Source organism: Meleagris gallopavo, chromosome 1 (genome assembly GCF_000146605.3).
Source record: "Meleagris gallopavo isolate NT-WF06-2002-E0010 breed Aviagen turkey brand Nicholas breeding stock chromosome 1, Turkey_5.1, whole genome shotgun sequence".
Lineage (NCBI taxonomy): Eukaryota > Metazoa > Chordata > Aves > Galliformes > Phasianidae > Meleagris > Meleagris gallopavo.
In genome coordinates, this window is record NC_015011.2 from 60287630 (window position 1) to 60303168 (window position 15539).

Below are 15539 nucleotides of genomic sequence, written 5' to 3' on the forward strand. Positions count from 1 at the left end.
GCGGGGCTGTGCGGGGTTGCAGCCCGCGGCTTCCGCTCCTTCCTCCCGTCATGTGTCCGCTTGTGTCCGTGTACGGCACATTCAGCGTTACAGTTTGGGTAGTTTAATATCGTGTCGCTGTTGAAAGCGAAGCTTTCCATCCAGCGATGTCAGTAACACGAAGCTGGAGCCTTCCTCCCTACTGCCAATCATAGAATCATGGAATGACCTGGGTCATGACCTGGCCAACAATGATCATCTAGTTTCAAACCCCTGCTGTGTGCAGGGTCGCCAACCAGAGCTGCCCAGAGCCACATCCAGCCTGGCTTTGAATGCCTTCAGAGATAGGGCATCCACAACCTCCTTAGGCAACCTGTTCCAGTTCTTCCCATGCTCCTCTTGGAGCCCACAGTGTGTTTTATCAGTTTTACTACATCAGCTGCCAACATTTTCCTTAGCCTTTGGAGCCCCAGGGGCTGGAAGGGGCCCAGCTCCCTGCCCCACACTGGCCTGGCTCTGAGCAAGGTGGGCAGCATGGGGTGGTGAGGCAGTTTGGAGGGAATGAAGGGCTGAGTGTGGCAGGGTTAGAAGTTCCCTGGGGGATACGTTGGGCAGCACTGGAAACTGAAAGTAACAGCTGTGCCACACCAGACTCTGTTGATAGGATTTGCTTTGTTAGGGGGCCTTTTCTGGTGTTATTTCCTACCACACCTGGGTAATCTGCACAGGAAGCGTGACTGGCTCTGTCAGGGCCTTTAGGGTCAGTGTAGCTTTTTGCTGAGGCAAGCAATACGGGAATGCTCTCTCTGTGGGAGACTCACAGTTCCATTCATTGTTTGTAAAGGGGAAGAATCTGCGGGTATCTAATTGATATCAGACACCCTTCAAGGGTGCTTGATGTGCACAGACTGAAAGGAATCTCCTGAGCTAGCAAGTCTACAGGGTAGTTAGAAAGGCAGTTGAAGCGTCGCAAGGCTGACTTCCTTAAATATGATCGGGAGCCTCATGTGTCCAGGGATACAGTTGTCACTTGCTATATAGCCAATCTTTTGGCACCCAGACTAGCAATAATTACGATCTTCTGACACGAGAGTGATCCCTTTCAGGTAGCTGCACTATTTTCGAAAGCAAGAGATCAAAAAAAAATGACATGAGAACTGTCAGGTTTGGTGTGTTCCCAGAGAACCAAGCTGCAGGAAGCTGAAGGAAGAAACACAGTGTCACTCCGGCCACACTTCCGCACAACCTGACACCCAGCCAAAGAGGAAAGCCCAAGGCCCAGCATCCCTTTCTGTGGCCATAGTAGGTCTGCTTTAAAACAACCAGTTTTTCCTCTGTTTTGATGATGGTTGGACAGGCAGGCAGGCAAGATTCATCATTACGGTTTTCCCCAGCTGGGATTTCCCTCAAAATCCTGTGTGTTCTCTGCCTCTCGAACAAATGGCACATCGAGTCTTATGATGTGCTTCACATACTTGATGACAGCAGTGCTGCTGACTGGGTACAATACCTCTGGGCTTCAAGTTCCTGGAGTTTACAGGACACAACACCCAGCACTTGAGCTGAACATCTGTTCTTTTCCAACAGGAGATGCCCAAATGAACAAGTTTTTCTTGACACATAAGCTGGTGAGGTTTAATGTCTGAATCCTTCCAGTCTGCTGATGGGACGCTGCTCTGGAGCTGCAGATAGTATATCTTAGCTATACCTTCCTAAGCTGCCACACTGCAGATGAAATGCAGGCGTGCAGTAATAGAGGCTTAAAACAATGTGGAAAGTCAATGGAGAGGTGCTGATGTCAGTCCTTGTTGTACTAAGCCCAGCTATGCCAGGGTTCATGCAAGTACTACATATGCTAAGGAAGTGAACTACAACTACAGAAACCAAATCCTAGTTCCTACAATCACCTTCACCCCTTTTTGGTGTTTATTGTCACAGAAGAAGCAATGTAAACTTGGAGAAAGGTGTATTACATATTGGGGCTGTATCAAGATTGATTTGGTTTTTATTTCAGATAATTCAGATGGGCTCAGTGTTCCAACAATAACAAAAAAAAGCTGAAGTGGAGCCGTGGAACACCTGGCCTTTTATCTCAAGATCACCTTCCTCCAGCTCCTGACTTCCTCATCAGCTGTGGGAGTGGATGCATGGGAAACAAACGGTAACTCCACGAACAAAAAGAAAAAATAATTAATGACTTTATTTTTTTCTTTTTTCTTTTAGTTCAGTTGGCCATCTGAGGTGCTAAAATCTCAACACCAACAAAGCAAGTGTGCAATAAAAACAAATGATAAAACAACCAAACAGAAAAGAGGCTGGAACAGTTCTGGTGTTTTTTGTTGTTGTTGTTGTTTAACAAGTAGGGTATATACGCTTTTCTGTTAACACTCCATACATGCCAACCATAAAAGCCTTGAACAATCTGAATATCAGAGATCACTCTCATTCAAAAGGGAAGATGCCAAGGCATATCCCTTCACCTGGAACAGACTTCACACACACGCACGCATGCACACGCAGATACAGAGAATATTTAAATTACTGTAATGCCATCAGAACTTGGCATCCTCCACACCTACTTTCAATGACATTCTCATCTGCCTGCTACCCTGTCTATAGCAGTACTGAGAGCAATCCAAAAGTGGAGGCATTTGGAAAGCTTCTAATCTCTGTTACTTTGCAACAGTCAAGAGCAGGCGATCTCCCTCCACCAACTATGTACAAGCTGGTTATTAGTATGCTTTAGAGTTCTCTTTATTGCAGACAGTGATGATTTAAATTCCCATACAGCCATATTGTGGCTTTTCAGTTTGTACTCAGGAGATTTTATAATGCAACACCTTTCTAGTCTGCTGGCGCTTGGTGTAAACATTTAATTGAAAACTCATTTTAAAAGAATGTTAACCAAACAAGGTGTAGCTGTGAAAATTTTAGGAACAGCTGCTAAGAAAATAGAAATGCTGGCTGCTCTAGATCATGCAGTCTAGACCACTTATAATACTTCATAATGTTCAGGATTAGGATGTATAAAAATATTAAAAACCACCAGAGTGCACACAAATGTGGTGACTAGCTCTATGCAAGCACCGTGTTCTAACAGAGGCCTAGGCATTGCACAAACTCAGGTTCTTGACCGCAGGGGTAACCCATGGATCCACTGGTGTCTTTACATACAAACAAATATTTACATAAAATGCAGAGACAGAGAGTAGCACAGACTTTTAAAACTTGTAGTTTGCTTGAAAATATGTTTAGCAACGCAGTTTGTATCATGCCCTAGCGAGACCATGGGGTTTTGGTTAGCTGAAAAAAAAAAAAAGGAGCATGTCTGGAAGTTGGAGCTGAAAGATGCTCTTGTCATCTCCCCATGCATAGTTCTCTGAAGCTCAGGATTTTACAGCCACTTGTGAGCTTAAGTGAAAAGACGTAAAAGGAACAGTTGGGAAAAAAAATGTATTTGTACTGTGAAAACAGCAGATTGGGTGTTTTGGCAGTCTTCACTCCCCCATCCTTACTTGCTTCCTGGGTGTTTCCAGGAGGTGATATCACCTCCTCCTTTCCCCTTAGGGGACTGAAGTGCTTGCCACATCCTCAGCGTGCCCATTTGGAAACAAGGGTGGGTTAGGTTCTGAGCTTTGCGCTCCTCCCATGACACGGAGGAAGGAGCCAGCCCCTGGTATGGGGACCGTCTCATAGGGGCATACAAGCAGATACCTTTGCATGCCTAATTCTCAGAAGCTGAGGGCCTTCTCACTTCCTTCACGTGCATGATGGACACGTCATTGAATACACATGCTGCTTTGCACCTGGATAGCACAAGAAGCTAGAACATCCTACTTGGATTCTGATACAAATAAGGGATCTTGTGATCACAAGAGCCTTCTTTAGCTTTAAAAATACAAAGTTTGAATTAAAAATATTCAGACAGTAAAAAAACCCAGTATCTGGTATGTAAGTTATATTCTTAAAGTGCAACTGAACAGCAAATACAAGTTGTGCCTTTTAAAACCATTTGATATAAAAAGGCCTTTTAAGGTTTCCTTTCATGTACTTTCAATTAATTGTGTGCGCGATGTTAGGTCTCCACTTTCATTCCACGTGCTGGAGGACTTCAGCACAACTCAGGGAGTTCAGTTGTAGGATATGCATTTTTCCCCTGCAGTAGGGCATTACACCCTCAAGTGATATGACTCAGGCAGTGAAAAAATCTGGCCCATGTCCCCCAGCATGGAAAGGGATAGGTACTAACCTGGTATGTCTTCTTTATACAGCTCACATTCAGCGATCTTTTGTTAAAAGTTAAATATGGTCCATATACACTACAAAAGGGACTGAGGCTGATTCTCTGCACAGGACAGTTTACTGTAAATTGCTGAGGTTCTCTCTTTCTTCTCTCCTCTGCAGGTTCCACTAGCCCCTCATGCAGACTATGTAACCTACTACCACCACTAGTTTGACTCCTATAGCTGGCCTCTGCACTGGAAAACAGGGAGTACTCTGCTAACCGAATCCTGGTTGTAGGCCAACACTCCTCAAGAATTTTGTCCAGTGAGGTTGGTATAGGGGTAAGACTTTCTAACATGCATAGTTACTAAGTTGCTCTGAAGCTGCCCACCTGCTTTGTTTCACAGCATGTGTTTAATTTCTAATGCCTTAAATGACAATGGTAAAGAGGAGAAAGGAGGAAACTCCTGAAGTATAAAAAACAAGTTTCCGTAGTTAGCAATCAGTCCTGCTCACAGACCTTGGAGACCATCCTACCCATTCTTCCTCGGCATGAGATATATTCATCCATCAGAGGTGACCTCAGGTTATAGACTGCTGGCCTCTCTGAAGGAGGCAGAGAGTCAACAGCGAGAAACCATATTAACATTTATCCTGGGGCAAAGAATTAAAGGATGTTCAGCCCTGCTTGGGCATCTTGCACCAACAGTGTATGTTCAAGCTGAAAGAGCCACCATGCTGTATGAATATGCTTGGGAATGGAACACCTTTCTAAAGACACTGGAGAGCAGGCTTAGTACTTCCTTAACGCGAAAAGAAAATAGGAAACAACTCAAGGGGAAAAACAAAAACGAATTAAAAACAACTTCTTGACACATTACATTAAGGATGGGACACAGACCCAACACACAGTGCTATTTCAGCTCTGTGCAACAAGTTAAGGATGCTCCTGAATCTGTTAAACAGTGGATGGTGCTGAATTGCTAAGTGCATGACCTGCGCATTATTTAACATACAATTATAATGAGTACCCTCCTAGCTTAAAAGCAGCAGCTTCACCAGCTGAGCCAAAAGGAGCTTCTTCCAACAGGAAGCAACAGGAAATGTGCTATTTTTGTTTTCATGAAAGTCCCTCTAGCTGTATTTCAGGAGTATGAAGGTCCCATCTTTCAGTGAGAAAGGGACACATGGGATATTTCTGCCTTACATTTTTGGCTTTCTCATTATAAAAATTTTAAATTTAAATAAATTATAGGTTTATTAGTCCAACAGAGGGATTTTTGGGATGCAGAAGAAAAGTATGCTAGGAACACAAAATAGATTCTTACAACTCCACAAGTGTGCAGGATTTTATCATAAAGGAAATCTTGCTAGGGCAGGATGCGTCCATGGGGTCCATAAAGACTGCCCTTGCTCTGAAAGAGGGACCAATCTGCAGTAGTGCCTTCCTCTAATAGAGTTAAAACACTCCCCCATTCCCCCTCGAATATGTGTAACATTAAAATTATTATAAGAACACTAATAAATAGCCACAGGTAACAACATCCAGTAATTTAGAAGTGGAAGTTGTAGGATGCAGCAGGCACACACTCCTATCACTCATTCCTTTTTTTTTCCTAAAAGATACAAAAATGAATTTTCTTTCAAGTATTAAAAAAATAAGTTAATCGACATAAAAGGGTCAAAGTGACTGAGGGCCCAGGCAGGTCTTAAGCTTCGTTTCCAATGTGCAAAAACAAAATATAGAGGAAAAAATAAAAACACTGAAAAGTCTTAATGGTGGTTTCAGTCACTTAAGGGCTTCTCCCTTTTAGGAGCTGAACAGCCAGGGAATGCTGCTTGGTAACACCCCCTGCCCCAGCACACACTCAACACTGTCCCACAGTCAGTTTTTCCAGTGTCAAAACAGTCACAATAAAAACAGAACGAAGAAGCCCATCAGCCTCTGAGCTGTGGCCAAGAAGATAAAGGCCAGCAGCAGCTGTCTCTCCAGTGTGTAGCAAAGCAGAAGGGCATCTTCCATCTCTTCTTCTCCCCTTCTTCCCCAACAATAACGACTTAGGAGACAGTGATAGGGAGTGAGTCTTCTGATGCCCAAATCTCTTTACAAACCGTGAGGCAGAGAGTTCCATCACGCATAACTAGTAGTATCTCCTCTGTCTCATATTTCTTCATATCCATGCATAATGACCAACTATAAATTTCTTTGGTGGGGAGGAAGACTAAAGCAAAGAAGGTGCTGCCCTGGGCTTCTGGAGCACTCCTGGATAGCTGATTCCACCAAACTGGTTGCTACAGGCTGCTGTGGTTTTCCAGAGAGGGTTGTTGCTTCCCTCCCTTTTGTTAGGACTGTTGTAGTAAAAATGGGAAAGGAATGGACCGCCATAAATCCAGATTAGTTAAGGTACTTCTTCCCTTAACCTCCTTCCCCACACATGGATTATTTCTCTCCCTGCTACCAAACAAAAAGTAAAACGCAGTCAATTGTACTGAACTTCAAGGAGACTCCACAGATTCCACTCATTATCTTCAACATGGCTTGCAGACATGTAAAACTTAAGCTTCTGGAACCAATACACTTATCAAAAGGCTTCTGAGTGCTTCAAACCGAATTGCTGCATGCTGCCGGACCCTTCGGAGATTTCCCCTTCAACATCTTCCTATCCATGTAATTCTGGCGAACTCAGGGTAAGCCAACTGGAGAACACAAACCAGCAGAGGTAAATGTATCGAGCTCAGGACCAGTTCAAGCTAAATCCTTTGGAAAGCATGACTGCCTCCAGGTCCTTGTCTTCCTCTTTTTCTCGAAGCCGTTGCTCCTCAAGGAGAGCCACGAGAGAATCTCTCTGCTCTACTACTTCTAGCATCTCATTCAGGATCCTCTTTTCCTCTGAAAGCTCCTCGTCTGTCTTTAGATGATCTACAGAGATATCAAAAACTGTTAGCACACTCAAGACTAGAAATATGCGCATACAAACTACGAGGTAATCTTTATTGCTCTCACCTTCCACTGCCATCCTCTCCCGGAGTTCCTGTTGTAATCGACTCTGCCTGTCTTCCAGTTCTAGCTCCCGTGCACTGGAAAGGAAACACACCAGAAGTTCAAGTTCTGGATGTATTCAAATACTCTGTACAATTGCTCCATGTCTGTTCTCAATTTTTTCTCCCCTTGTAGATATCTGCTATGCATTTTCTCAATCTGTTTTAGAACAACTTTAAAGATAACTGATGTATGGAACTAGATTTTTAAAGATTAAAACAGTGTGAAACACTGGGAACAAGCAAAGCTGCAATCACTGTAAAATCATACCTTACCTCAATGTTATGTGCGATTTGCCACTCTAAAGACAAATTACTTAACAACTAAGGTCATGCCAGGGCATTGCCATTTCAGATTCCAATGCAGACAACATCTTGAGGCCTTCATCTTGAGGCTTTTCTGACAAAGGCACCAAAAGACACCAAGCTTCCACACTGCTCAGGTCAGCTGCTGTACTCAGAAACTGATTCCAGTGAATTTGCACCACGGGAACTAAGAAAGCTCACAGATTTTTTACAGGAAAAAAATCTGTCATGTGAGCCCAAATGAGGAGCACTGGAGTCCCACTGCAGGCAGAGAAGAGGGGCCATATGACAAAGGTAACAGAATTAAGCAGTTTGGCTACACTTAGAAGCCATTCATTATTTCTTTGTCACTCAGTAATATGCTGTGTTTTATCCAAGAAGAGCTTGGAAAGGACTCAGAACTGAACAAATATCCTTACTGCACACGTGCAAATAGTTCTTGTACTCTTCTGAAAGTTTGATACCTATTTCAGCCAAGAATCAAACTGTAAGACTGCTGACTTTCAGGCACTATAGGGAAGACAGTACTGACAGATCTTCCACTGCTATTTATAAAATAATCCCTCTTTCGAAGTTTGCACATTGACTTACAAGATCATCAGTTCGGACTCATAGCGAACCAAGGCATTCTTCTCCTGCACCAGCTTGAACCATTCTTGCATCAGCTTGGGATCATCCTTCTTTCCCATGCCTGCAAAGAAGAAACTTGGTAAGATTGAGGCAAAATGCTACACAATCCTTACAAGCCCAAATGGCAAAAACAACAATGGGGCAAAATGTGCAAAGAAAGCCGAGCAAGATGCTGCCAGAGCACTCCCAAGCAGGGTCCATTCAGTTTGCCTCGAGCACACAAAAGAGTGGAAGTCATCTCCAAAAGGATTCTCTTGTCTTTGGAGTCTGATTTTTATTATTATTTTTCGCTTTCTGATTTTCTTGTGATTGCTTGTTTCTTCCTCACATTTACTGCAGAAAGCCCACACTTCTGTATTTCACTTTTCCTTTCATTAGAAGAGCTTTATAATTCCTCATGCCAGCTACTTAAGTGTATGCTCATCAGAAATAGATTCAATTGCCACTCTACATCTTATTTTCTCCAATTGCACATCCTCAATCGTTAACATCTCATCTTTTTTCAATAGCTAAATGAGTGTTTTTGACTGCTCCTCCTAGCCACACGCATCTATCCACCCTGACAAGCCCCTGTGCGCAGTAAGCACAGAAACTACTTCTGCTGTATTGCACATCAGCACCAGAAAGAAAGAGAGAACCCCCAGACACATTTGCTAATATGAAAGTGGAAGCAAAAAAAATCTTGGGCCATGGTTTTTCTTGGTTGGTATTTATTTTTTAAACCAATTCATAAATTGATGCAGTAGAACACTGATCAATCTCACATCTGTCAGAAATTACCTAGAATAAACTGCAGAATTCTGTTCCCAAACCCTTTTGTAGATTTTTACCAAACACAAGAGCTTACCAGGAAAACTCCTCCTGGCAGTCTCTTGTTTTGGGCCACTGAATTCACTTTGAATTATCTGCAGATGAGTGCCTTGATCTTACCCAACGCCATCAAGAACCTTGGCAACTCACCTACGTGCACAGAAACGGAGGCAAGAGTATGGCCTCAAAGTGAGCCCTACAGCATTTCCTGCCACGTATGGTTGGCATTCTAAAGTAACTAACAGCCCTAAGTTTGTTACTAAGGCTACATACTATCTACACCAAGAGCAAAACCAATTAATTAGTCATTTTGATTCCAAAAATAATCATGCAGCAAGCTTGCTATTTAAACTCTAGGAAAGACTACACGAGTATCACATTAATGACTATTAATGGTCAGGTCTGTGACCTGACTTCATCCTTCTGATCTCAGAGAATTGCTGCACTGGAGTGAAGTAAAAACAGGCCTACAATTCCATTGAACTGCAACTTAGTCTGAGAACATCTGCCTTTGAAAAATTGACAGAGCAGACCCTTGGGAAATACCAGACCCAGCTGTACAACCCTAAGAGCTTCCAGCTCTCTGGGCTTGATATCAGTGTGTTGCTCATTTCCAAGCACTCCTTTCTGAGCATCTCTGCACAATATGCCCATATGGTGGCAGGAGAGGGAGACGGTACATGCAGATGTCCAGTGCAGTGGCGCATGAAAACACTGGGAAGTCTCCCTGTCCCTTCCAATGCCAGGATGTACAGAAAACAAATGCCTCTAAGAAAAAGCCAAAAACACAGCACTACTGACCTATGGAATATATTAAGTATTTTTAAACAGCCAACGAGCAGAGGAAGAATGGTAGGATTGGAGAGAGAGCACTGACAACTGACATGAAGGAGTACCATGGAAAGCAAAGTAAGTGGTTAGCAAAATTACACCATGAACACACAAACGGCACCCTTCCCCCATGCCTTGGCAATGGAAACTCTACGGCAAACTCCATTTGAGACAGTTAAAGAACTCACTCAGCAAGACAGATGAGGGAAAACTAGTCTAACTCAAGGTTTGTTTACTTTTAAAGTTCACGGAAGTCTTGCAAACCAGTCCTTTAAAAAGACACAGTATTCCTTTAATCCATGTAAATTAATTAAAAGGCAATTTAAGGAAGCAAATTTTCTTCCCTTACCCCACCTTCCAAATACCTCTCAGGAGGAATGGAGAAATCAAAGCCAGCAAATGCAAACAGAAACTTTTGAGTGTGATGTTACTGCTCCCACCACCGCTCCACCATGCCCGCCATAGCACAGCTGGGACTAACAAAAGGGATACTGTACCTTTAGTAACTTGTCATAGGCCCACAAAGCTGGTTATCAGGTTGCTACTGAGAAGGATGGTTTGGGGAAACAGTAAGAAAAGGCTGGGGACCCTGTGGTCACTAGCTGACTAGTGCTGCTGTGACAACCCAGCTGTGGTCAAGGAGAACAGGGAGCATGTGAGGTTACGTTACCTTCGTGGGCACAGCAAGGGCAGAAGGAGAGAGGTCTACGACGTGGTGTCCCGCCATTGGGCTCAACTTCAATAGGACCAAACGAGGAAGAGGAAGAGGCAGGAGAGGAAAAGGAAGTTGGAAGTGGAACGGAAGAGAGGAAAGGGATGAAATAAAAGACAAGCAAAGGACAAAAAGCGTAAGAGTGAGAAAGGAAGGAAACACAAGAAGAAAAGAAAAAATACGAGAAATGGAGAAGCAGAAACAAGGGAACAGTCTACAGATGAATAATGCCTCTAGCAAGCACAGATAACAGATAAGAGGTAGGCTGAGTATCAGTGAACGCTTACAAGCTGTACAATTCCTAGACAGGAGGTTATTGCTGACTTTTTCCTAACATAAATTTCCAATCACATGGTCTTTAACTGAAAAGTTTGTGAACAAGATGTCAGGACGAGCAGAGATAAATATTTAACTCCTGCTGATAAATCTCAAATTTCAAGCAGGGTTACAAAAAGTCTCGCCTGCATGCATAAGACTCCAGCTGTAAACAGCCAGCCCACCTTATGGCTTTATCAGGCCATGCTCTTATCACCGTGGCAGCATCCACCGATGGAAAAAGCATCCTTTTAAATGCAAAATAATTCCTTCAGGTAGGGAACATCACAGGGAGAATCTGATTCACGTGGAACCCATCTGCCAGGATCTGCCGTGTCAAGCATGGTGAGTACATGTACTGGGTTGGGTGCTTAGAGGAGAATCAGCTTTTACGTGGATAAAAAAATAATTCATGTCAGTTTCTGTGGTGGGAACGATCACCTAAGGGCACTGCATAGATAAAATGGTGAATTTAAAGCTGTCCCTTGACATTCTCATTTCACAAAGCTTACAAGTCCTGTTACATCAGTGACTTATTGAATATTTTCCATCATCACAATCACTCAACGAAGGACAAACATGTCTCATCTCTACAATGGTTCAGCTGCTTCAACACTTACAATCTGCTCTTCAGCTGTACTTAACATTGCAGAGATAAATAGTAGAAAATAACTGGTGCCACTTTAGTAGTTACAGGACAACAAATGCACTAAGGAGGTGATGAGCCTGAAATATCAAAGCCAGCAAACTAAAACACTTCTCAGTGAAGAACCTCATTTATGAATGGGAGGCATTCTATTTGGGAAAAGGAAGCTCCAGAACAATAATATGGTAAGAGTAATTCGTAAAGTGGAGAAGCCAGCAGTTTGATACATACGGTTTAGAGAAAGCTTTACATAACTCTAGACTAGCAGCAATCTGGGAGAGCTTTAGAAGGGACCATCACAGAACTAAAACAGCACATGGAGGACGCACTGGAGTGAGAGGGAGAGCACATCGGCTTCAAAGCCTGTGTCTGAGCAGCAAGGCTTTCTCAGACAGGAAGAAACCTCTGCACTGGGGGCAGGAAGGGGCAACATTAGGAGAGGTTCCACAGTTGGCCACATGACAGTTACAGATAAAGCACCATACCAACATAAGTTGACAGTACCAGAACCTTAATTCTAGTTATTCGGTCTTCCAGCTTCTTCACTTAAAATGAAAAATGCTAGGGCTGCTTTTCCTGGGATTGCCATTTCACAAATTTAGGTTACAAAAGCAAAAACAAGTCCCCAAAACAATGGAACATACAGGCTATCCTCTGTGAAGAAACTTCCATAGAAAGTAGAGCATGTAGTGCGTTATGCCCATTACATTTTTTGTTTCATATCCTACCTTATTCAACATCGATCTTTCACCATATAAGCTCTAATTCATGGCCTACCAGTTCTTTTTGGGGATCGGGAAATGGATATTTAACTGTATGGAAGAATCCACTTCAATTTCTCAGGGTTTGAGATTTCATTCAGAATTTTAGGGGGTAGGGTGATATTCCTGACTTAAACACAGTTACATTTCTGAATTTCAAACTACGGAGTTACAGATTTAGTGAGGAATTCCGAATTTGCCATATTTGATCTTAAAATAAATACCTGGTATTGAAAATGCCATTCATTGCAACAATGGCCACAAACTATTAACTTTTGTCATCAGTAAACAAAGTGTCACATCCTAGGAAGAGATACCACCTTTGGTCTCTAGTAAAAAGCCATAGGTCTTACACAGCAGAAGACAATAGTGTAGACACCCTTCCACATCATGTTCTCTTCCTTTGGCATTAGTAGTCCTATTTTTTAACAGAAATATAATCCTCTCCACTCTTGTCTAAGAATAATGTCCTTGAATCGAGTTACGAAGTCTATACTATCTATACGCTTGCTACTGGAAATATTAATATTGCTCTTCATTAAGGTAATGAATATAACCTGCACTATTAAGATATTTTCCAAATATTCCAGTTGCAAATTATAGTTGCATTAGTGAACACAGGTTACACAATTGTTACATTGCTCTGGAAACAACTTCCATCAATCTATGATGATTAACAAGCCTCTGAAGTGTTCCCTATTTCCTGGAGGTCCTAAACAGCAAGAGCAGAGTGAAATGCAGCCTGAAACTTACCTCTTATTGTTCTCTAAAGCTGTGAAAACTGTACCAATTATTAAGACCTAGAATGTGGTAGAATCCAAACTCACAAGTATTGCAAAACATATAACATAGTAGAATTTTAAGCATACTCTTAAAATTTTCTCTAAGGTGATAATGATGAAAACTGCCTCCCCAAACTTGCTAACACAAGTTTCAATGCAGGTGGTACAGATGCCCTAAGCAGACTGAAATGGGAGCTTTCTGATTTTAAGAGGAAAAATATTTTGTAATATTTCCTGAAAGGATAAAGATTTTTCAACAACAGTAACAAGTATTGAAGTGTGTTCCATGTCACATATTTCACTACCCTTTCAGATGAACTTTTTCAAGAAGAGGCCTCTTAAATGTTTCAGAAACAGAAAAGTAGAAAAAAGATCACTTGATGAATGAAAAAGGTTTTACTAATGTACATTGATACATGTATAGACAGTGAATGTATCATCAGATCACTCACATTCCTGCCTACACAGCACAAGTTCTCACTGTGAACATTTATATCTAAACACACTCTCGAGAAGAGCCAAGCACCTCACTGACTACTATAAAAAGACTACACTGTTTCATCTTCCTTGCCTTTCTCACTCGTTTGATTAGACCCAGTAAATCCTTGTATGCCTTCTTACTTCCCCCAAAGCCATCAGTAAACCCACAGTAGACATCACAGCCTTCTCATTACTAGTTAGTGAAATCACCAGCTCATGAGCCCATTAAATTAAAAACGTCATCATCACTGCAAGAGAACTTTCCTGATCACAGAGTCATGGACAAGTGGAAAAAAACCCTCTTCTTTTCAAGCAAATTAAAAAACAACAACGAAAATAATGATTCTGTTAACGTGTCCCCTATCACAAAAAAAAAATACAGGCTAGGTCAGGCATCATAGGTCTTTATCCACAGCACTATAAGCTGTGTGCTGCCCTGCCGATGGCATTTGTTCCAGGCCTACTTCACCGTGAAACCTTCAAAGCAGAGGTCAGCAGCCTCAAGAAACAAAGATGGCAAGCAGAGGAATTCAAAAGGATGCACAGGAAGACAGCCACATCCCATCAATGATTTGACAGGAATTATCTTGCCTCTGCAAATAGCGCTCCCCAGATCTTTCTGAGTTCACACAGCCATGACAAGAAAGACTTTGTTTGCCACAGCACACTTGAGAGACCGCAGACTTGGCTGAGTCATAGAATCTCTAAGGTTGGAAAAGACCTCCAAGAACATCCAGTCCAACCATGAATTGATGGAAATCAGGAGCTAATCCAAGAATAAATGCCAGAGCTCCTAAGCCTCTCCAAAACAAGGAAGAGAAATTTTATAGCAACCATGAAGATATTCCTTCCTTTTCACTCTGTGTTGTTCTTTGTTGCACAAGCTACACTGGACTCTGGTCTTCATTTTATTTTCCTGTTGTTTAAACATCAGTACTTAAGAATGGTTTTCTCCTGTTCTGCTGTAGCTACACAATACTCCTTCGTATTGGGACTGTAGTAAAAATGATCAATTGGGAAGAGGAAAGCAAATCAGAAAGTTTAGGGTGGCAGATACTGTTATCCTTAAGGTACAGCTCCCCATTCTTTGTTTGCAGAAATCCTACAATATGAGAGCTGCAGCAATTCCCGAGAATTGGTGAGTCAACACAAATCACAATTACTTCAGCAGATGTACCACAAACCAAATGGGATCATATTCTTTGCAAAATTTGCATCCAGGAGGCTTCAATTTCTGTATGACTATCTGTGAACTAACCAGGGCAGTTCAGAAATCAGCATATGGCAACACTGGTTAGGAAACCCAGCTCTGAGGCTAATTTCCATTCTCATGCACTGCTATGCTAGCACTTGGCCTTATAAGGCAAGAGCATGACACTTTATAAATTCTTATTCTACAAACAACTCCCATATGCCACTTAACAGCAGATGAAGAACTCTAATTTTATCTCAGTACTTATAACACAGATCAGTTAAACAGAGATCAGGCAAACTGTGGTAGTAACAGGAAATACATGCTTTCCCATCTTTCAGAAATTGTTCATGGTAAGAAATTGAAGTGCTGAAAAATAAAGCTTTAGTGACATTGTTATAAAAGAGCATGAACACAGAAAGCCACCTCTTGCAGAGTAACAGCCACACAATTATAGGCATTATAGAATTGAGGGAAAGGATTCTGACAAGTATCCCAGAAGTACATCACTTGAGGTGTTTGACAGCAGTTTACTAAAACCATGTCGATAAGAATGTGCTCTGAAATACAATCATTCTAAGAAACCTGGGCAAAACTCATGGACCACTGCATTGCCATGCAAACTGAATACTGTCTTTAATCAGCAGAAGAGAGTGGGGAAACGAAAATTGAAAAGAAACCTGGAAAAGCAATAGCTGGAGCAGAACGTGCAAATGATTGCATAGAAGTCCTCTGCATCCCACTAGACCTGAAGACACAGTATTTTAAATAAGCTAATAAAAAGTGAATTCTGGGACACTGTACTTCGAACAAAGTATGAAAAATTTTTAAA

The 15539-nt window shown here is 42.1% G+C and overlaps 1 protein-coding gene across 1 annotated transcript in view; it reads right to left on the bottom strand.

Moving 5' to 3' along the window:
* Nucleotides 1-5809: 5809 nt before the first annotated feature.
* The window catches only part of LOC104912086 (F-actin-monooxygenase MICAL3-like), a 39420-nt gene continuing 29690 nt past the window's right edge, over nucleotides 5810-15539 (bottom strand). The window contains exons 14-16 of the mRNA XM_019616249.1: nucleotides 8140-8239; nucleotides 7208-7281; nucleotides 5810-7123 (exon numbers count right to left, since the gene is read on the bottom strand). Of these exons, the coding sequence (XP_019471794.1) occupies nucleotides 6939-7123; nucleotides 7208-7281; nucleotides 8140-8239 (359 nt within the window). The 3' untranslated portion in view covers nucleotides 5810-6938. The remainder of the gene's footprint in view (nucleotides 7124-7207; nucleotides 7282-8139; nucleotides 8240-15539) is intronic.